This window comes from Zophobas morio, unplaced genomic scaffold (genome assembly GCF_036711695.1).
Source record: "Zophobas morio isolate AGI-343-1 ecotype UQ-CSIRO unplaced genomic scaffold, CSIRO_AGI_Zmor_V1 ptg000011l, whole genome shotgun sequence".
NCBI lineage: Eukaryota > Metazoa > Arthropoda > Insecta > Coleoptera > Tenebrionidae > Zophobas > Zophobas morio.
Genome location: NW_026972116.1, coordinates 20224689 through 20246368, shown reverse-complemented (window position 1 = coordinate 20246368; position 21680 = coordinate 20224689). Strand labels below are relative to the sequence as shown.

The following is a 21680-nucleotide window of genomic DNA, read 5'->3' as shown; positions in this document are numbered from 1 at the left end:
CCGTCCCAGATTCTCCGAAAGTACTGGGCCGCTGGTACAGCTATTAGTGGAAATAAACGTATACTATAACACCTTTTTTTTAACATGTTGTAACTTGTATGTTCTGATTCTATAGAATATAGATTCGAAGGAGCAATGATACGCCTCTCAAATTAGTAATAAGGAAAGTGTGTTTACTATTGTTTACTTTAATATTTTTTCGATACTTCTGAACCCTAGAGTTTGTTAAAATAGGTCTTCCGTTTCCTTCCATCTGTACGTGTCAAATTTTATACGTTTTTTAGGAATATGGTCTAGATGGTAAAACGCTAAGCAAAATTTGTCTAATCATCGTCACATATACATAGTACATACATAACAATATGATGCCAATTTCCAATTTTTCTCCTCTTCAATTTTACCACTTTTAAATACAAATTTGATTTTTGTAATTTTTCAAATTTGACTTTTATAAACTCTCAACTTTTCAATTTTTCAATTCTTCAATTCTTCAAGGTTTTTGATTTTTAAATTTTTTAAGGTTTTGATTTTTTGACTTTTTGATTTCTCAATTTTTCAATTTTTTAATTTCTATGGTTTTGATTTTTTGACTTCACTTTTTTGACTATTCGACTTCTCAATTTTTCAATTTTTTAATTTCTCAGTTTTTGGATGTTTCAGTTTTGAGATTTTTCAGTTTATCCGTTCATTTTTTTCTTTCATCTTTCAATTTTTTGAAATTTTAGTTTTGGGATTTTCCAGATTATTTATTATTCAATGTTTCGATTTTACAATTTTTCAATTTCTCGATTTTCAATTTTTCGATTTCTCAATTTTCCGATGTTACAATTTTAGGTTTTTTCAATTTTTTTCCTCTTCAATTTTACGATTTTTCAATATTTGGTTTTTGCAATTTTACAAATTTGACTTTTAAAAACTCTCAGTTTTTCGATTTTTCATTTCTTCAATTATTCAATTCTTCAAGGTTTTTGATTTATTACATAGTTCTTCAACTTTTCAAATTATTTATTATTCAACTTTTCGATTTTACAATTTTTCAATTCCTCGATTTTCAATTTTTCGGTTTCTCAATTACAGTTTTACGTTTGTTCATTTTTCTCTTCAAATATTTCGATTTTTCAATTTTTGAATTTTATAAATTCTCAGTTTTTCAATTTTTCAATTAATCGATGTTTTGATTTTCCCATTTCTTGACTTTCGACTGTTTCGATTTTCCAGTTCTTCGATTCTTCAATTTTTCCTTTTTTAAGGTTTTAATTTTTCGACTTCACTTTTTTGCTTTTTCAATTTCTAAATTTATCAATTTTTTAATTTCTGTTTTTGGATATTTCAATCTTGGGATTTTTCAGTTTCTCAATTTCTCAATTTTACGATTTTCAATTTGTTATTTTTCCAATTTTACGTTTTTCCAATTTTTCAAATTTGACTTTTATAAACTCTCAATACTTCAATTTTTCAATTTATTAGGTTTTTAATTTTTCAGTTTTTCGATTTTTCAAGGTTTCGATTTTCGATTTCACTTTTTTGACTTTTTGATTTCTCAGTTTTTCAATTTGTTAACTTCTCAGTTTTTGGATAATTCAGTTTTGAAATTTTTCAATTCATCCATTCTTCGAGTTTTCTTTAATTTTTTAATTTTTCGAAATTTCATGTTTGGGATTTTTCAGATTAATATTTTATCATTCAATTTTTCGATTTTACAATCTCGCAATTTTTCAATTTCTTGATTTCTCAATTTTCCGATGTTTCAGTTTTACGTTTTTTCAACTTTTCTTTTAAATTTTACGATTTTTAAATTCATAGTTCAATTTTTCACTTTTCTAAATTCTCAGTTTTTCGATTTTTCAATGAATCGATATTTTGATTTTCCCATTTCTTGAGTTTCGACTGTTTCGATTTTCCTGTTTTTCAGTTCTTCAGTCTTCGGATTTTGCAGCTTTTTGATTTTTCAATTTTTCGATTTTTTTTTTTTAGATTTTCATTTTTCGATTTCACCTTTCTGATTTTTTATTCCTCAGCTTTTCAGTTTTTTAGATTCTTAGTTTTTGGATATTTCAGTTTTGGGATTTCTCAGCTTTCTTTCATTTTTGAGTTTTTCGATATTTCGTTTTAGTTTTGCGTTTTTTCAATTTTTGTTTTCAATTTTACGATTTTTAAATATTTCGATTTTTCAATCTTTCAATTTTTCACTTTTTAAATTCTCAGTTTTTCGGTTTTTCAATGAATCGATGTTTTTTGAGTTTCCCATTTCTTGCTTTTCAACTGTTTCGATTTTCCTGTTCTTCAATTTTTCGGTTTTTCAAGTTTATGATTTTTCAGTTTTTCGTTTTTTTAGGTTTCGATTTTTCGACTTCACTTGTTTGATTTCTCAGCTTTTCAATTTTTTTAGATTCGCAGTTTTTGGATATTCGAGTTTTGGGATTTTTCTGTTTTCTTTCATTTTTCAGTTTTTCGATATTTCAGTTTTGAGATTTCTCATTTCTTCAATTCTTCAATTTTTCAATTTTTTGGGTTTGTGATTTTTCAATTTTTCGTTTTTTCGAAGTTTTGATTTTTCGACTGCACTTTATTGACTCTTTAATTTCTCAATTTTTTCAATGTCTTAATTTCTCAGTTTTTGGATATTTCAGTTTTGAAATTTGTCAGTTTATCCATTCTTAAGTTTTTCTTTCATTTTTTTAATTTTTCGAAATTATTTTTGGGATTTTTCAGATTATTTATCATTCAATTTTTCGATTTTACAATCAATCTCTCAGTTTTTCAATTTCTCAATTTCTCAATTTTTTGATATTTCAGTTTTACGGTTTTTTTTCAATTTTTGTTTCAATTTTACGATTTTTAAATGTTTCGATTTTTCAATCTTTCAATTTTTCATTTTTCTAAATTCTCAGTTTTTCGAGAATTTAGAAGAAATTACTTACTTGGGAAAGAGCCAAGATGGATGCCAATAGTAGTAGTCAGTCCGGTACGTCTGCACAAATCTGCAGAAAATGTAAATCAAAAGTTGTCAGTGCATTAAAATGTATATCGTGTGATAATGTGTACCACCTTAGTTGTGCCAAGGGTGTATCTTATGTAAAAATTTTGGACAGTAAGTCTTTAGTTTGCTGTGATAAAGTGAAAATGCCTCCTGTTGTGTGCGAAGATTCTGAGTTTTTTGAAGCAATGGAACAAATGAGTGGACCTGAGAAAAAGGTTGATATTGCTGTTTTCAATTATATTATTAAACAAAAAGACGAAATTATAAAGGAGCTAAGGGATCGTGTAAAAACGCAAAGTGAGATGATAGACATTTTGATAAAAAGTTCGAACAACTTGGGAGGCTCCACTGATTGTAGTTTATCATCAATGGACGCTTTTTCGAGTAAGATTATGAATAAAAACGTGAGTGGTGTGGAAGCAAGAAAAGTGGTAAACAAAAGTGAACCTGAAATACGGAACACTATTATTTATCCTAATACGAATTCATGTAATGAAGTTGATCTAAATAATTCTTCAGACAATGGTAAAAATCCTTCTGAGAAGGAGGTAACAGGTGATACTTTAAAACGTCGGCCGAAAGTAAGTAAGTTAATTATTGGCTCAGCAGATATAGCTTCTAGTTCAGGTTCGTCAGATTTGTCATCGAGTGATCATGATTTCGTAGCTGTCACCAGAAAAAAAAGCAGTCATATACATATTACAAGAGTAAACCCTAATGTTGATGTGAACAAGATTACTGATTATATCAAATTTAAGTTAAAATCCCATGAAGAAGTGCTGAAAAATAAACGTCTTCCTGACTTTAAGCTTATTAAATTGGACTCTAAATTTCCTGAGTTATATAGTTCTTTCAAACTTACTATCGATTTTGTATATCAAAATGATATTCTGGCTGCATCTTTTTGGCCCAAGGGTGTAGCGGTAAGGAAGTTTTTTCAATCGAAATCCATACATTTACAGCATAACACATAATTACAGAGCGTCAGAATTTTGTTCTACTCTTTTTTATAATGAGCTATCCTTACTGTTCTATTTTTTTTTTTTTTTTCTTGATGTTTAGATATATTTTGCAGGCATACGTTGTATTTAATTATTTATTTGTAAGATAGACTACTATTTACTTTTGTTTTGTATTCTGTAATTGGAGATTAATCTCTGTTGAGTACAATAAATTATTATTATTATTATTATTATTTTTGAATTAATCGATGTTTTAATTTTCCCATTTCTTGACTTTCAACTGTTTCGATTTTCCTGTTCTACAATTCTTTCAATTTCTCGATTTCTCAATTTTTTGATATTTCAGTTTTACGTTTTTTTTCAATTTTTGTTTTAATTTTACGATTTTTAAATGTTTCGGTTTTTCAATCTTTCAATTTTTCATTTTTCTAAATTCTCAGTTTTTCGATTTTTCAATGAATCGACGTTTTGATTTTTCCATTTCTTGACTTTCAACTATTTCGATTTTCCTGTTGTTCAATTCTTTCTTCAATTTTTTGGTTTGTCAGGTTTATGATTTTTTCAATTTTTCGTTTTTTTAGGTTTCGATTTCACTTTTTTGATTTCTCAGCTTTTCAATATTTTTAAATTCTCAGTTTTTGGATATTCCAGTTTTGGGATCTTTCAGTTTTCTTTCAGTTTTCAGTTTTTCGATATTTCAGTTTTGAGATTTTTCAATATTTCGATTCTTTGACTTTTCGATTTTCGACTTCTGAATTTTTGAGGTGTCGATTTTTTTACTTTTTCGATTTTTCGACTTTCCGGTTTCAGATTTTCTGTTTTCAATTTTCCGTTGTTTCAAATTTTCGATTTTTTTACTTTTCATTTTTAAAATTTTTCAATCTGTCAAAGATTTAATTTCCCGATTTATCGAGATTTGGATGTTTCAATATTTTGATTGTTCAGTTTCTCGTTTTATGAATTTTTCAATTCACAACTTTTCGATTTTTTATTTTGGCCTATTTCGGTTTTTCAGTTTTTCCATTTTTCGTTTTTTTATTTTTCTGCTTTTAGATTTTCCGATTTTAACCTATTTCGAGGTCTCAATTTTTTTTTCTCGATCTTTTGAATTTTAGTTTTTCATTTTTTTTCTCAGTGTTAATACCATACAAAGTATCGCAAATAACCACAAAAATTGTCACAAAAAACATTTAAAAAGTCATACAAATACCAAATAACTATTTCCCGTAGAAATTACAGTTCAATCCAACCAAATCGCTTCTGAACGCTTATTAGAGTCGACAATGGCCTGAGCGCGCTCTGGTCTGTAGATCAAACAAGTCCTCAGGCAACGATTAATGTTGTTAAAGTTGCAAAAAGCCAATGATTTAAGAATTAAATAACACCCAGAACAATCAACACAACCTAGTGGCGACTAAGCAAAACACCGATACCACTTTCAAATCGTGCTTTTAACATCCAACGAGAGATGTCGCCTCTTTTAAAAAATCGCGTAAAGTGCCTAACACTAATTTTGATCACATCTTGCATACAATGGAACACTGATTGGAACCACAGCGTTCCCAAAACCCCAAAATTTCCAGCAAATTCGACGAACCCTAAATAAACAAATACTATTAGAACAAAGAAATATCGCACCTTAATGATGTCATCAACTATTCGATAGAAACAATTGTGTTAATTTTATTACATCGTATCGATAAAGTCAGTAAAGTTGTATCAAGGTTTTTGGAGATAAGCGATAAGGTAGATTGAATCATACTTTTTTTGAGATATCTGGTTCAATTAAGTGTAAGATGAAAAGCATGATGTATTTTTTAATAATACTAAGTACATCATCAACTTTGTGAAAATCTTATAAGTCATATGTACTAAAATGGAAACCTATATTTTCGTACAATATTATGTCTAGACATTTTCACAAAAACTTGCACATTTCTGTAATTTTTCTAACGTAAATACATGCAAATCGTTTTCATAATTACTAAAATGAGTAATTTAGGAGTTATTGCTGTAGTAAAACCACCTTTTCCACTTTTTTGAAGTTGCATTTTTAATTAACCGAGCAGTATCAATTTTTTCTTTCTTAGCAAACGAGCCACTTTTTGTAATTACCCTTAAATATATAAGTAGTAGAATTTGTAGGGAATCCACATTCTCTATGTGCTGCTAACCACAATGGCTAACTTACCAGTGTTCTTGTTTCTAGTCTTCATCGCCTCCTGTGTTTCAAACCCACTTCGTACTAGTAAGTACTCTTTAAAAATATTTCTCTAAACATTATTTTCCAGCACCATCTTTCCCAAAATGCAACCGAAAACAAGCAGATTTTGACGACTGTTTCTCGAAGGCGGTGGCAGACACTATTTCTCAACTGAAACAAGCCTATCCCAAAGTGGGTATTCCCAGTCTTAACCCTCTGGTTATCCCCGAAGTTACTATAGGTGCTGGTACTTCAGCCGTCCAGTTCACCCAAAATTTCAAAAACATCAAAATTACCAAACTCACAGACTTCACGTCATTAAAAGCCAAGTAAACTGTTTTGTTACTTTAGAACGCTAAAACCACCAAGGTATTGTTTTAGGATGAATTTTGACAAAAAGGTTCTATACATAGAAGCGGAATACCCAGAAATAAACTTTGATTTTGAATATGACATTGATGGCAAAATCCTAATGCTGCCGATCACAGGAAAAGGCCCTGGATTGATGCACACCGGTAAGGAACACCGAAAAAGTACCAATTTTAAGTTCACTTTTTAGAACAAATTTTACTAAAACTGACGTTTAACTTGGAAGAAAGCAACAATCATTATAAAGTGGTTCAAACTAAAGCCATTTATGACAAAATCGGGCATTTTACTATCCATTTTGACAATTTGTTTAATGGGGACAAAGTCTTGGGTGACAATGTTAATAACGTGATCAATGAAAACTGGAAAGATGTTTTGGTTGATGTGAAGGGTGGTTATGAAGATGCAGGTGCTGCAGTGTTCCACAGTATCTTCAATAATTTGCTTGCCCAAGTTACTATATCAGAGATTTTTGGTGAACCATAACCTAAGAATAAATAAATACTCTGTTATATTTTCACTCTAACAATAAAAATAAACTGAGTTGTAGCATGTTAAGTGTTGGTTTATTTGAACTACGTCATCAGTTTTTTGTAAGAACTTCACCAAGGTTTTCCTTCTTCCAGCAGTGGATAAACAAGTTGTTAATAGGAAAAAATGTCTGTGCGTAAACGAATACCACATAAAACAGCAAATATAATTTATGACAACCTGTTTTGTTATATTTTACGTAAAACCGTAGTTATTTAATCGATCGAGTCGTATCAAAATTATACTTATTCAGAATCTTGTAGACTTATAATTATCTGAAAGACGTTATATATAAAAGAAAAAGTTATAGCAAAGTACTATTCTCTGTTTGCTACGAAGTTCAAACATGGTACCGATCTTGGTCGTACTCTTCATCGGCTCCTGCTTGTCGACTCCACTTCGTACTAGTAAGTACTTTTTAAAAAACCTCGCTGAACAAAATTTTCCAGCATCGTCTTTCCCAAAATGCAACCGAAAGCAGGCGGATTTCAATGACTGTTTGTCGAATGCTGTGGCTGTAACTTTCCGTCAACTTAAACAACCTCATCCTGAAGTGGGTTTGCCAAATTTTGAACCCCTGACTTTACCACAAGTGAATATCGCTGCTGGTACTACCGCCGTCCACTTTAGTCAAAATTTCAAAAACGTCAAAGCAAACAAGCTTACTGAATTCTCGTCACTCAAAGCAAAGTAATTCGTTTTTTTTGTGGTGGCTCCAATAACCACTATTGTGTTTTAGAATGGATTTTGATACAAACATTCTCAACTTGGAAATCTATTACCCAGAGTTGAGCTTTACTTTTGACTATGATGTTGATGGTAAGATTTTAGTTCTGCCGATCAAAGGACATGGTACTGGAAGCATGGCCAACAGTAAGTACCACGTTGTAGTACTGTAGCCGAATTTTAAGCCTTCGTTTTTAGAAAACACTTTAGTAGCAATAACTTATCATCTAGAAGAAAAAAACAACCACTATAAAGTGGTCAACACTGAAATGATGTACACAAAAATGGAAAACTTTCATATTAATTTTGACAATTTATTTGACGGAGATAAAGCTTTAAGTGACAACGTCAACAATGTAATAAACGAGAACTGGAGGGACGTTTTTAACGATGTTAAGAGCGGTTATGAAGAAGCAGGCGCTAAAGTAGCCGAGAGTGTCTTCAGTAGTTTGTTATCTAAAGTTACTGCATCCGAACTGTTTGGTGAACCCTAAATTCGATCTTTGAATAGTTGTAAAATTTTCTTTCAATAACACAATAAAGAAGATGTAGATTTCAACAAGTGTTCTATTTCTGTAAAGATTATAAACGCAAGTGTGTTATGTAAGCAGCTTTTGTTCCAAACCGTGTTTCATCACAATCATTTAATTCGAAATCCATGCAACATATCTATCAAAGACGTCAATACACAGACAAAGCTTTCAAACTTTAAGTACCTCTCGATCTTAACAGATTAACACCATTTATGGCTACTGAGAGATATTATTTATCATCGCAGACAAAAAAAAAAAACTAAAATAGAAGTTATACTCCTCTGAAAATCTAACTAGTTAGTGATAGAAAAATTGCAAATATGCTAATATTATCAAAACTTAAGTATTAAATATTAATTTATTAGAATTTATTATTATTTATATCCAAACTGTTGCATAAATATTGATTACTGAAAAGGAATGTCAGTGTCATCAAATTTTATGTAAGGTATTAAGATTGGGAAACTGATAATGATGTTCCAAATCGCTTTAATCGCAAGATTAAAACTTTCAGGGCCATCTGCACCACTTAGATTAAGTGATGGTTAATTGTTGTAGATATAATTGTGAAAATTATTTTTAACCAGCGTGGTACAATTAATAGAAAGTGAATATTTAGAGAAATTTTTGCAAGAATTATCCCCACTGACGCTTTGATGACGTCAATGCTATTTCAATTTTGTAACATAAACATATTCCTGTACTTGTGGTTTATGGATCTGCTAGTGTCTTCATTAAATGTGTTTTTTGAAAAAGAAAAAAAACTGCAGATGCAACTGTCAGCAGCCTAAGTTTAGCCCGATGATAGTAACACTTTTTAAGGTATTAACAGGAACACCAACTATGGGAAAAAAATTTAGTAACTAGATAACATTTTACTTGATTTATTATAGTACTTGAAAAAAGTTAGGTAGTAAATTTTAACGAAATATAAAAATCATTTTGACAGCAGATAATAATGTGAAAAATACTTGACGAAAATTCGAAAAACTAAAATATCGGAATATCAATAAATCGAAAAATTAAAATATGAAAAATTGAAAAACATAAAATCGAAAGAACGTGCAATTGAAACATCAAAAAATAAAAAAATTGAAAAACCGCCAAATACATATTAAAAATAAAGAAATAGGGAAATCGAAAAAAAATGTAAAATTTTGAAGAATCGGAAGATCAAAAAATCCAGAAATTGAAAAATCTCAACAGTGAAATGTCGAAAAATCAAATAATTGGAAAATAGAAAAATCGCAAAACAGAGAAATCGAGAAATCAAAATTGAAAAACTAATACATCGAGAAATCGAAACACAAAAAGATTGAGAATCCAAAAATCGAAGAATTGGAAAATAGAAAAATCGAGAAGTCGCAAAATCAAAAAACCGAAAAATCGGAAAACCGAAAAATCGGGAAATCGAAACTTAAAAACTGACACTGTGAAATCGAAACATTAAAAAATCGAGACATCGAGAAGTCGTGAAGTCGAAAAATCCAAAACCTGAGAAATCCAGAGAACCCAAAATAAAACTAGCCCAAAATCGAAAAATTCAAAATTGAAACATTTAAACTTTCAAAAATCGATAATTTGAAAAATTTTGAAATCGAACCGTCGAAATCACAAATTGAAAAAACAAAAAACTAAAGAATCGAAAAATTTAGTAGTAATCCTAAAAATTGAACAATTGAAAAATCAAAAATTCTAAAAATCTAAAAATTGAAAAATTGAAAAATCAATGAATGAACGAAAAACCTATAAATTCAGAAATCGTAATATCTATAATTTAAAAACTCAAAAAATTAATATATGGGGAAATTGAAGCATCGAAAGTTTGAAAAATCGGGAAATCAAAAATTTTTAAATTTAAAAGATCCAAATAGTATATTATTAGCCAAGGTTGCAGAGCCAAGCATTCTAGACCGAGCGCAAATTAGAACCCGAGACGCGCAGCGTCGAGGGTTCTAAGTGCGAGGTCTAGAAGTGGCTTTGCAACCGTGGTTAATATACTATTTTTTTCACTAGTAGAAACCATAAGACAATAAACTGAAGAATAAACGTTCAATTTTTTGACGCAACATGATTTTGTTTTGATTTCTAATCAAATTTAATCTAAATCTTCAACACAAAGAAAACCGTTTATACTTGTCGCTGAGTTAATCATTTTATCTTCTACCGTCTACCAACTACCATGCGTATATTCAAGTAATGTTTGTAGCACACATTTATTCATTTTTTAAGAAATAATCACATCAAACATTGGGTACATAACCTCAATTTTTCTTTTTGAACCCGTGGTAGCAAAAGTTGAATTTGCTACCACTAAATGAGTCGACATTTGCATGCGTCCAGGCTGCTAGTGAAAAAAAATTTTTTAAATCGAAAAACTGAAAAATTTTAATATCGAAAAATTTAAGTATTAAAAATTGAAAATTTAAAAATTGGAAACCCAAAAATCGAAACCTGAAAAGTCGAAAAACCGAAAAATGGAGCAATTGAAACATCAAAAAATCAAAAATTTAATAAATCAATAAACGAAAAAATAGAAAACTTGAAAATTTCCAAAAATGAAATTTTGAAACTGAAATGGCGAAAAATTTTAAAAAATTGAAAAATTGGAAAATATAAAAATCGAAAATCGCAAAATCCGAAAACAGAGAAATCGAGAAATCAAAACTGAAAAATTAACACATTGAGAAATCGGAACATCAAAAAATCGAGAAATCGAGAAGTAAAATTGAAGAATTGTAAGTCGAAAAATCGAAATCCTGAGAAATCCAATGAGCCCAAAATAGAAATAGCCCAAAATCGAAAAATTCAAAATTGAAACTTTCAAAAAGCGATAATTTGAAAAATTGAAAAATCGAACTACGGAAATTTTGATAGAGGAATCGAAAAATCTAGGTACAATCCTAAAAATTTAAAAATTGAAAAATCAAAAATTTTAAAAATCAGTGAATGAATGAAAAACCTAAAAATCCAGAAATCATAATATCTATAATTTAAAAACTCAAAAAATTAATATATCGGGAAATTGAAGAATCGAAAGTTTGAAAAATCGGGAAATCAAAACATCAACAAATCGAAAAATTGAAAACTCGAAAATTTTAAAATTTAAAAGATCCGAAAAATTTTTAAAATCGAAAGATCAAGCAATTGACACATCAAAAAATCAAAAATTTAATAAATAGAAGAACGAAAATATCGAAAAATCGAAAAATTACCAAAAATAAAATTTTGAAAAATTGAAAAATCAAAAATTTTGAAAATCGAAAAATTGAAAAATAGAAAAATCAATGAATGAATGAAAAACCTAAAAATCCTAAAAATCCAGAAATCTATAACTTTAAAACTTAAAAAATTAATATATCGGAAAATTGAAGAATCGAAAGTATGAAAAATCGGGAAATCAAAACATCAACGAATCGAAAAATTGAAAACTCGAAAATTTTAAAATTTATAAGATCCAAAAAATTTTTAAAATCGAAAAATTAAAATATTAAAAATTGAAAACTTGAAAATTGAATAACCAAGAATTTGAAATCCGAAATGTCAAAAAATCGAAAGATCGAGCAATTAACACATCAAAAAATCAAAAATTTAATAAATAGAAAAACGAAAATATCGAAAAATCGAAAAATTACCAAAAATAAAATTTTGCAAAACTGAGAAATTGAAAACTTGAAAGACCGTCAGATCTAAAAAATAAAAAGACGAAAAGTTGAAATGCATATTAAAAAAATTAATCGGGGAATCAAACCAATAAAAAATAGTAAAATTTAAAAAATCAAAAAATTGAAGAATCGGAAAACTTAAAAATCGAGAAATTCAAAAATCTCAACACTGCAATATCGAAAAATTGAAAAATAAAAAAAATGCAAAATCTAAAAATCAAAAAATCGAAAAACCCAGAAATCGAGAAAGCGAAATTGAAAAACTGAAACATCGAGAAATCGAAACACCAAGAGATCGAGAAATCAAAAAATCAAAAAGTCGAAAAATCGAAAAATTGACGATCCAAAAACTGTAATGTCGAAAAACTGAAAAATTGAAACGCTAGAAAATTGATAAATTGAAAACTAGAATAATCGCCAAATCGAAAAAATTTAAAAACGGAAAAATAAAATGCGTATTAAAAACTTTTAATCGGGAAATCGAAACATTAAAAAATAGTGAAATTAAAAACTTGGAAAAATTGAAAAATCGGAAGACTTAAACATCGCGAAATTGAAAAATCTCAAAACTGAAATGTCGAATAATTGAAAAATTGGAAGATATAAAAAAGAGGCCAAAATAGAGATAGCCCAAAATCAGAAAATTCAAAACTGAAACATTTAAACTTTCAAAAGCCGATTACTTGAAAAATTGAAAAATCGAACTATCGAAATCTTGAATAATTGAGGAAACGAAAAACTAAAGAATTGAAAAATTTAGGTAAAATCCTAAAAAATTGAAACATCAAAAAATCAAAAATTTAATAAATCGGAAAACGAAAATATAGAAAAATTGAAAATTCCCAACACTGAAATTTTGAAAAATTGAAAAATCGAAACATTGGAAAATCCTGAAAATGAAATGGCGAAAAATTAAAAAAAAAAAAATGGACAATATAAAAATCAAAAATCGCAAAATCGGAAAACCGAGAAAACGAGAAATCGAAACTGAAAAACTGACACATTGAGAAATCGGAACATCAAAAAATCGAGAAATCGAGAAAAGAATCGCAAAATCGAAATCCTGAGAAATCCAATGTGCCCAAAATAGAAATAGCCCAAAATCGAAAAATTGAAAAATCGAACTATCGCAATTTCGATAGAGGAATCGTAAAATTGAAAATCGAAAAACTAAAGAATCGGAAAATTTAGGTATAATCCTAAAAATTGAAAAATCAAAAATTTTAAAAATCGAAAAATTGAAAAATAGAAAAATCAATGAATGAATGAAAAACCTAAAAATCCAGAAATCGTAATATCTATAACTTTAAAACTTAAAAAATTAATATATCGGGAAATTGAAGAATCGAAAGTATGAAAAATCGGGAAATCAAAACATCAACAAACCGAAAAATTGAAAACTCGAAAATTTTAAAATTTTAAAAATCCAAAAAATTTTTAAAATAGAAAAATTGAAATATTAAAAATTGAAAACTTGAAAATTGAATAACCAAAAATTTGAAATCCGTTAAGTCGAAAAATCGAAAAATCGGGCAATTGACATATCAAAAAATCAAAAATTTAATAGATATAAAAACGAAAATATCGAAAAATCGAAAAATTTCCAAAAATGAAATTTTGAAAAACTGAGAATTTGAAAACTTGAAAAACCGTCAAATCGAAAAAATTAAAAGACGAAAAATTAAAATGCATATTAAAAAAAATAAATCGCGAAATCAAACCATTAAAAAATAGTAAAATTTAAAAAATCAAAAAATTGAAGAACCGAAAAACCTAAAAATCGGGAAATTCAAAAATCTCAACACGAAAATGTCGAAAAATTGAAAAATCAAAAAAATTGCAAAATCTAAAAATCAAAAAATCGAAAAACCCAGAAATCGAGAAAGCGAAATTGAAAATCTGAAACTGAAAGAGCGAGAAATCAAAAAATCAAAAAGTCTAAAAATCGAAAAATTGACAAATCCAAAAATTGTAAATCGAAAAACTAAAATGTCGAAAAACCGGAAAATCGAAACACTGGAAAATTGAGAAATTGAAAACTAGAAAAACCGTCAAATCGGAAAAATTGAAGCACGGAAAAATGAAATACATGTTAAAAACTTTTAATCGGGAAATCGAAACATTAAAAAATAGTGCAATTGAAAAATTCGGAAAATTGAAAAACCGAGAAATCAAGAAATAGAGAAACCGAGAAATCGAAATTAAAAAACTGAAACATCTAGAAATCGAAACATCAAAAGTTCGAGAAATCAAAAATTCCAGAAGTCGAAAAAAATCTAAAAATTGAAGCATCGGGAGACTTTAAATTCGAAAACTTGAAAAATCTCAACACTGAAATGTCGAGAAATTAAAAAATCTAAAAATTAGGAAATAGAAAAATCGTAAAGTCGCAAAATCGGAAAACCGAGAAAGCAAAAAATTGAACCTGAAAAATTGACACACTGAAAAATCGAAACATTGAAAGATCGAAAAATCGAGAAGTTGAGAAGTCGAAAAATCGAACACTTTTGAAATCCAAATAACCCATAATCGAAAAATTCAAAATTGAAACATTTATTAAACGTTCAAAAACCGTTAATTCGAAAATATCGAAATCTTCATAGAGGAATAGAGAAATTGAATAATCGTAAATCTAAAGAATCGAAATATTCACAAACCTAAAAATCAAAAATTTAAAAATCGAAAAATTGATAAATAAAAAAACAATGAACTATAAAACTTAAAAATTGAAAAATCGAAAAATCAAAACATCAACAAATCAAAAAATTGAAAACTCAAAAATTGTAAAATTTAAAAAATCGAAAGTTCTGAAAAATCGAAAAAGCAAAAAATCAAAAAAATCGAAAAATCGAAATATTGAAAAATAGCAATGTTGAAAAATCCCAAAATTGAAATATCCAAAAAAATTTGAAAAATTGAAAAATTAAAAAATTGAGAAATCGAAAAATCGAAAAAGAGAGAAATTGGGAAATGGAGAAATCGAAAATTTAGAAACTCCAAAAATTGAAAAATCTAAAAATTGAAGAATCGGAAAAACGAAAAATAGTAAAACTAAAATATCGAAAAATCGAACAATCGAAAAACAGAAAAGCTAGAAATTGAAAAATCGAAAAGCCGAAAAATCGAAAAATTGTTATTCAATTTTGTTTAATTGTAAAATGTTGTTATACAATTTTGATTTTGTTTTCCAAAAATCTGGATGCCTGACTGTAAAAACTCGACACCGATTTATAAACCACAGATGGATTGATACGTTATTTTATAAAATTTAAATAACATTTACTGTTGTATAATTTGAAAATGACGTTATTTCATTTTTTGGTGGGGATGATCAGACAAATTTTGGTTAACGTTTTGCCATCTACTTGATATTCCTAACGTACATACAAAATTTGACAACAAGCGGTCCTGTAACTTCGGATCAGTTTAATAAAAATCGACACATACGACATACAGACAGACAGACAGACAGACAAACAGACAGACAGACGGCAACCGCGACCTATTTTTTCGTATTCTAGGAGTCATGAAACGTCGAGACAAAATAAAAGTAGCAGTCGCGATGGACTCGATTACATACTTTCTTAGCTTACACTCCGTAAATAAAAATATTTATAAAACATAAGCCTTCCTTATTTCGTTCCATATTTAATATTTTGTTTTTATTTAGTTATTTTAGTCTATTTATCAATGCTAATATTATTTTATGAGCGTAAGCGGCTTATTAATATTTTTTGCTAATTTGATTAATTAAGCCATTAATATCGTCACATTATCGATATCTGTTTATGTGTTATTCAGGTAAAAATCCTCACCAAATAAAAAAAAAAGTAATAAAATTGCTTCACATCAGTTCATACCTCCATTACATCACTCTTCATTATAGTGCGTCTAAGCCAACAAAGATTGCCTTTTATTTACTCAAAACATAATAATAGATTATTTCAAACTTTGAAGTTCTGGTCTTTTGACTGAATTGATGAAAAATTAATAACATTTTTTACTAGACATTCAGCGGTAGGCGTTGTTTTATAAAACAAAGTCATACTCTTCAATTACAACTACTAATTCTCTAAGTCCATCTAAATTGTCAAACCTGATTACACCAATTACCACTAAGCAACAACCTTAAGATAAACCACTAGCAATAAATTCATTTACTTTGCCACTAATACCGTTTCCACGATAAGATAGCACAAAGAATAAAGCGACGACACTGCCAAACGCACCAGTTTTTACCACCTAGAGTGTAACACAAGCACTTTCAACACCATGATTTTAAAAATCTCCTACTTATTATTTTTCTCTATGGTCGCTTGTTCACCCATCGACCCAGCACCACCAGAATACATCCATTCAAATGCGTCTAGAAACACAGACTACCGACTACCCGAAGGTTCTGTGGACGTTTCTCTCTATACCATCCGACTTAATATGGACCATGATGTCTTCGACACGACCATATTCGAAGGAGTTTCCAGTATCAGGTTCACTAACTTGAAAAACACCAACCAGATTGTGTTACACGCAAACGGGTTGACGATTTCTGAAGTAGTACTACAAACCAGTGATGGTATTCAAATCTCTTTGGAGAACGAGAATTATGAGAGTGATAGTGTTACTGATATTTTGGTACTGACAACACCTACGCCACTGCCGGGCGCAAGTGACTACTATCTTCAGTTTACGTATACTGGAATACTGCGAGTTGATGGAATGCATGGGTTTTATAGAAGTCAGTATATTGATGCTAATGGAGATGTTAGGTATTTGGGTACTACGCAGTTCCAGCCAGTACATGCAAGGAAGGTTTTTCCATGCTTTGACGAGCCATCGTTTAAAGCTGAGTTTGATATAAGTATAAGACACCCTCAGGAATACAGCGCTATTGGGAATTCAAAAGAAACTCGCGTAATAGACTCCACGTAAGTACCGACATTCAAATAGGGTAAAGTTTATTTTCTGAACATTTATTCCAGAGATAGTACCTTTGCCATTACCACTTTTGCCACAACTCCCAAAATGTCTACGTACTTGATAGCCTTCGTGGTGTCAGATTTTACTTGTACCGACGGTGCAGATATAGAAAGTGGGATACAACACTCGGTTTGCTCCAGAAACGAAGCTGCTGCTACCAGAGCTCTTGCAAACGAATACGGTCCAAATTTAACCTGGGCTTTGGAAGATTTCACAGGAATTAAATACAATTCGCACAAAATTCCAAAGATTCATCAGTTTGCAATCCCGGATTTTTCGGCTGGTGCTATGGAGAATTGGGGAATAATTACCTACAGAGAAAGATATCTCCTTTGGGATCCGGTGCACTCCTCAAACCGTAATTTACAGAACGTACTCACCATAGAAGCTCACGAACTTGCCCATTTCTGGTTTGGTGACTTGGTGACGTGCGACTGGTGGTCCAACACCTTCCTTAATGAAGGTTTTGCCACCTACTTTGAGTATTTCGCCGTACATGACGTAATATCGCTGTTGGGGTTTTTCCAAAATTGTAAAAATTTCTTCTAGGTTGATCCTAGTTTGGAAACTGATAAGCAATTCGTAATTGAGCAACTACAACCAGTTCTTGTGAGTGATGCCTCACCATATTCTGCTCCCTTGTCTTCACCTGCGTCTTCTCCGGGAGAAATTTCAGGGCGCTTTAGTTCGATTTCGTACAATAAAGGTGAGAATTGGCCGATTTGATCAACAATTATTGATAAATTTCAGGTGGGAGCATTTTCCGGATGGTGAGGTCGTTCATGGGTCGTGAGAACTTCAAACTAGGCATCAATAAATATTTGACACAACAGTAAGTTAATGTGGACTTTTAAATTCGTACTAACTCTTGGTACTACAGTCAGTTCAAAAATACGCAACCTGATGATCTGTGGAACGCTTTCAACGACTATGCACCTACAAATTTGCCGACAAGTCATACAATAATCACTCTTATGAGGGATTGGGTAAATAAAGCAGGATATCCTCTGCTAAATGTTTCTGCCGACGGGCTTAACGTCAAAATCACACAGGTACCTATTTACAAAGACCAAACCTTGGCTAAACTATAAAATTTTAGAGAAGATTTTTGTCCAGCGGAGAACCCGGCGCAGATGAACAATGGTATATACCGCTGAGTTACACCACCCAGTCCGATACCAACAAATTCCAAAATACTCTTGCAAGCTTCTGGATTTTACCATTGGGTACTTTGAACACTAGAATACTCCGAAACGAAAGTGACTGGGTAATCCTCAATAATCAACAGACAGGTATGACTTGCACTTCATCTATCATCGGCTTTAACGACTTTGATAATTAGTACTATTATCACAATACACATTTAAGTACCAATAAAACTAATCCTTCGCCTAGCTTATTACAGAGTCGACTACGACGCAAACCTATGGACCAAGATAAAAACAGCTTTGAACAAACCCGGCTTCGATGGAATCCACGAACTAAATCGAGCCCAAATCGTAGACGACTTTTTCACCTTTACACGCTACGGTTATAAAACTTTCAGCGAACTTCTCAATCTTTATCAATTTTTGAAACACGATACTTCGTACTACTCGTGGTACTCGGCTTTCAGCGCTTTCTCGACGATGATAGCAAGAACGGGTAACCAGGAACTAAGGAGGACGCTTTCGGTACTCGTCCGTACTTGCTTTACTTCAAACTAATTGAAATGTTTTAGGACTACATTCTAGATTTGGCAAATCTTTTATATAATTCAGTACCGTTTAACGAAGCAAAAGACTTTAACCACATTTACACTTTAAAAAAAGTTTTGGTAGTACCGTGGGCGTGTAGGTTGGGTTTGCAGGATTGTGTTGATAACGCTGTGGCGGCATTCAGTGACTACAGACAAACTGGAATAAAACCGGATAAAAATATGAGATCGGTGATCTACTGCAACGGCTTGCGGCATAGTACCGATATTCAAAACGACTGGAACTTCTTGTGGTCGGAGTTTCAAAGTACCAAACTGTCGTCAGAGGAGGTGACGATTTTGTCGGCATTGGGTTGTACTAAGGACGAGGCTATTTTGAAAGAGTACTGGTTTAAGAAGGTTGTAGTGTAAATGATTGACACTGTTTTACAGGTACATGCGAAAAGCTATAGACCCGAATTCTGGAATTCGAATGCAAGATGCAAGTTCTGTATTTTCAGCAGCCTATAGCAACAATCCAGAAGGAATTGATATAACGCTTGACTTCCTGATGGAAAACTACAACGACATTAATGCCTAGTACTTTTCGGCTATTTATTATTTCCTGTAATGTATTATCTTTCTGTTGTAGTTTCGGTTCGGCAAGCTCTCTGGCGTCTTTCTTCAGTGGTGTCGCGAGTAGATTTACTACCAAAGAACAAGCTGATAAGGTGAGTACTTGGCTTTTTTTTTCAGATAAATAAACTTTTCTTTATAGTTAGAACAGTTCATTAACGAAACCGACTTAGGAGGTGCCACTTCTTCTCTAACTAGCTCACTCAACGGTGCTCGTACTAATCTTGCATGGATTGAAAGATTCGAGGGAGAACTAAGTCTTCACTTCACTCCTAGTGTCACTCCCGCTCCAGATGCAAGTACTTCATTGACGATTGGAATGACGACAGTTGTGTCCACTCTGTTGGTACTTTGCTACCAGTTTTTATTTTAGAATGACAATGTTTTAATTTATTGCACATTTTTGTAATTTATTTTGACTATATAATATGTAATTATTTAAGTACCATTATCAGTTATTAAATAAATGGATGATAAAATTGAGATACTTTTAATCTAATCAAATATATTTAATTAGAAAATTTTAAGTAATCCGGATGTTCAACTTGAAATTTATGAGACAATTGATTTATGTTTCATAAGCCATCTAATCGTCAAAAAACGTTGCAACTATATCGTCATCAAGTTTTCTCTGAACACAGGATATTGACTTTGCCTATTCTCACATTAGAATACTCGTGAAATATTTCTTTAATTCGAGTTTCATTGAAATAATCTCAAACGTATTTACGGAATTTTTTAAATACAAATCTTCGAAAATCAAAACTATAAAGAATTCACTTTATTGTATGATTGAAGTACACAATTCTAAAATGTTATGTATGCACTCTGATTTTTACTTCCCGAGCGTAAGCAAAGGAAGTATTGTAATCGAGTCCGTCGGCCGACTCTCTACTTTTACGTTTTCTCGAACTTTCATGACCCCTAGAAGACGAAGAAATAGGTCTCCCATTTCCGTCTGTCTGTCCGTCTGTCCGTCTGTCCGTCTGTCCGTCCGTCTGTCCGTCAGTCTGCCGTCCCGGATTTTTATTAGACAGATAATCTCCGAAAGTACTCGACCGATTGTTGTGAAATTTTGTACTTATATTAAGAATATCATGTAGATGGTAAAACGCTAACCAAAATTTGTCTAATCATCCCCACCACTAATGCGATGACGTCACTTCAAAATTGTACATAGTAAATGGGTTATCAATTGTATAAAATAACATAGTCCTACACATGTAGTTTACAACTCTGAATCGACTTTTCACCCGAAACGTCCAGATTTTTGGAAAAAAAAATCAAAATTATAAAACAACATTTTGAAATTTAATTTTTAATCTGCTAACCAGAATGCTTTGAAATGTTGCAGATGTTTTAAGCCTATAAAGAGCATCATAAATCTTTAGCCAAAAAATATTTGCTTATCCCCTCCAAAAACTTGATGACGTCAGCTCAAAAGTTTGTGGAATAAATCATATCTAAAATGTACAAAATATGATGAGTCTGTACTTGTGATCTATCACTCCGTTCATATTTTTTGGATTTGCATATACAGGGTGACTCAAAAAAATTAATGAATGCGTAAATTTATTTTACTGATTTACTCAGAAACTACAAAACCGAATGCTTTGAAATCTTGCAGATGTTTTAAGGTTATAAAGAGCATAATAAATGTTTAGTCAAAATATATTTGCTTATCTCCTCCAAAAAATTGATGACGTCAGCTCGAAAGTTTGCCGAATAAATCCTATCTAAACTGTAAAAATATGATGAGTCTGTACTTGTGATTTATCATTCCATTCATATTTTTGGATTTGCATATGCAGGGTGACTCAAAAAAATTAATGAAGGCGTGAATTTATTTTATCGATTTAATCAGGAATTACAAAACCGAATGCTTTGAAATCTTGGGAATATTTTAAAGTTATTATAAGCATGGTAAACTTTTGTTCAAAATGTATTTGTTCATCCCTCCTAAAAAAATTGATGACGTCACCCTTAAATTTTGCTGAATAAATCCTATCTAAAATGCAAAAAATATGATGAGTTTGTATTTGTGATTTATCATTCCATTCATATTTTTTAGATTTTCTTAAGAGGTGGTTCAAAAAAATTAATGAAGTCAATTTATTTTATTGATTAAATTAAAGGCAACACTTATTATTAGTATTACACCCCAACCAACCCAATTTGGTAGACACAAAATTTGTTAAAGGAAAAACTCGGTTGAAACATAAGGGTAGCACGCTTATTTACATCGACTTTAACATTACAGACCTACATTTGTTTTATGCGCTCACTTGGTTTCGCGAATGTGGAATAGACATGTTTATAATCAACAAATTGTGAATTTCACCATCAAGAATTAAAATAAAACCCAATGTTTTATATAATAAGCGGAAGTCGAAGCAATAAAACCGATGGTCGTTTAGTTTACA

General features: G+C 30.6%; 2 protein-coding genes and 1 long non-coding RNA gene across 3 annotated transcripts; all 3 read left to right on the top strand.

Annotated features, from left to right (window-relative positions):
• Positions 1-2938: 2938 nt before the first annotated feature.
• Positions 2939-3642, top strand: LOC135126559 (uncharacterized). The gene is made up of 2 exons (XR_010280062.1): positions 2939-3561; positions 3608-3642. It is a non-coding gene; the product is annotated as an uncharacterized LOC135126559 (long non-coding RNA).
• Positions 3643-5713: 2071 nt separating this feature from the next.
• LOC135127370 (uncharacterized) lies at positions 5714-8333 on the top strand. The gene is made up of 9 exons (XM_064053816.1): positions 5714-5772; positions 6152-6184; positions 6234-6474; positions 6527-6660; positions 6705-6989; positions 7141-7181; positions 7356-7735; positions 7785-7918; positions 7970-8333. The coding sequence occupies exons 1-9, from the start codon at positions 5739-5741 to the stop codon at positions 8263-8265; spliced, it is 1578 nt and encodes a 525-aa protein (XP_063909886.1). The 5' UTR covers positions 5714-5738; the 3' UTR covers positions 8266-8333.
• Positions 8334-16189: 7856 nt separating this feature from the next.
• On the top strand, positions 16190-19737 carry LOC135127196 (membrane alanyl aminopeptidase-like). Its single transcript, XM_064053579.1, has 11 exons — positions 16190-16894; positions 16949-17447; positions 17496-17652; positions 17697-17778; positions 17827-17998; positions 18046-18238; positions 18342-18619; positions 18667-19025; positions 19075-19221; positions 19274-19352; positions 19400-19737. The coding sequence occupies exons 1-11, from the start codon at positions 16242-16244 to the stop codon at positions 19628-19630; spliced, it is 2850 nt and encodes a 949-aa protein (XP_063909649.1). The 5' UTR covers positions 16190-16241; the 3' UTR covers positions 19631-19737.
• The last annotated feature ends 1943 nt before the right edge of the window (positions 19738-21680 follow it).

Excerpts from the sequence above, each read along its gene's own strand:
- LOC135127196 (XM_064053579.1), top strand. The coding sequence starts at position 16,242 with ATGATTTTAAAAATCTCCTACTTATTATTTTTCTCTATGGTCGCTTGT. Across the intron at positions 19,026-19,074 it reads GACGAGGCTATTTTGAAAGA|GTACATGCGAAAAGCTATAG; the intron begins GTACTGGTTTAA and ends ACTGTTTTACAG. Across the intron at positions 19,222-19,273 it reads TACAACGACATTAATGCCTA|TTTCGGTTCGGCAAGCTCTC; the intron begins GTACTTTTCGGC and ends TTTCTGTTGTAG.
- LOC135127370 (XM_064053816.1), top strand. The coding sequence starts at position 5,739 with ATGAAAAGCATGATGTATTTTTTAATAATACTAA. Across the intron at positions 7,182-7,355 it reads ATAGGAAAAAATGTCTGTGC|CAAAGTACTATTCTCTGTTT; the intron begins GTAAACGAATAC and ends AAAAAGTTATAG. Across the intron at positions 7,919-7,969 it reads TACTGGAAGCATGGCCAACA|AAAACACTTTAGTAGCAATA; the intron begins GTAAGTACCACG and ends CTTCGTTTTTAG.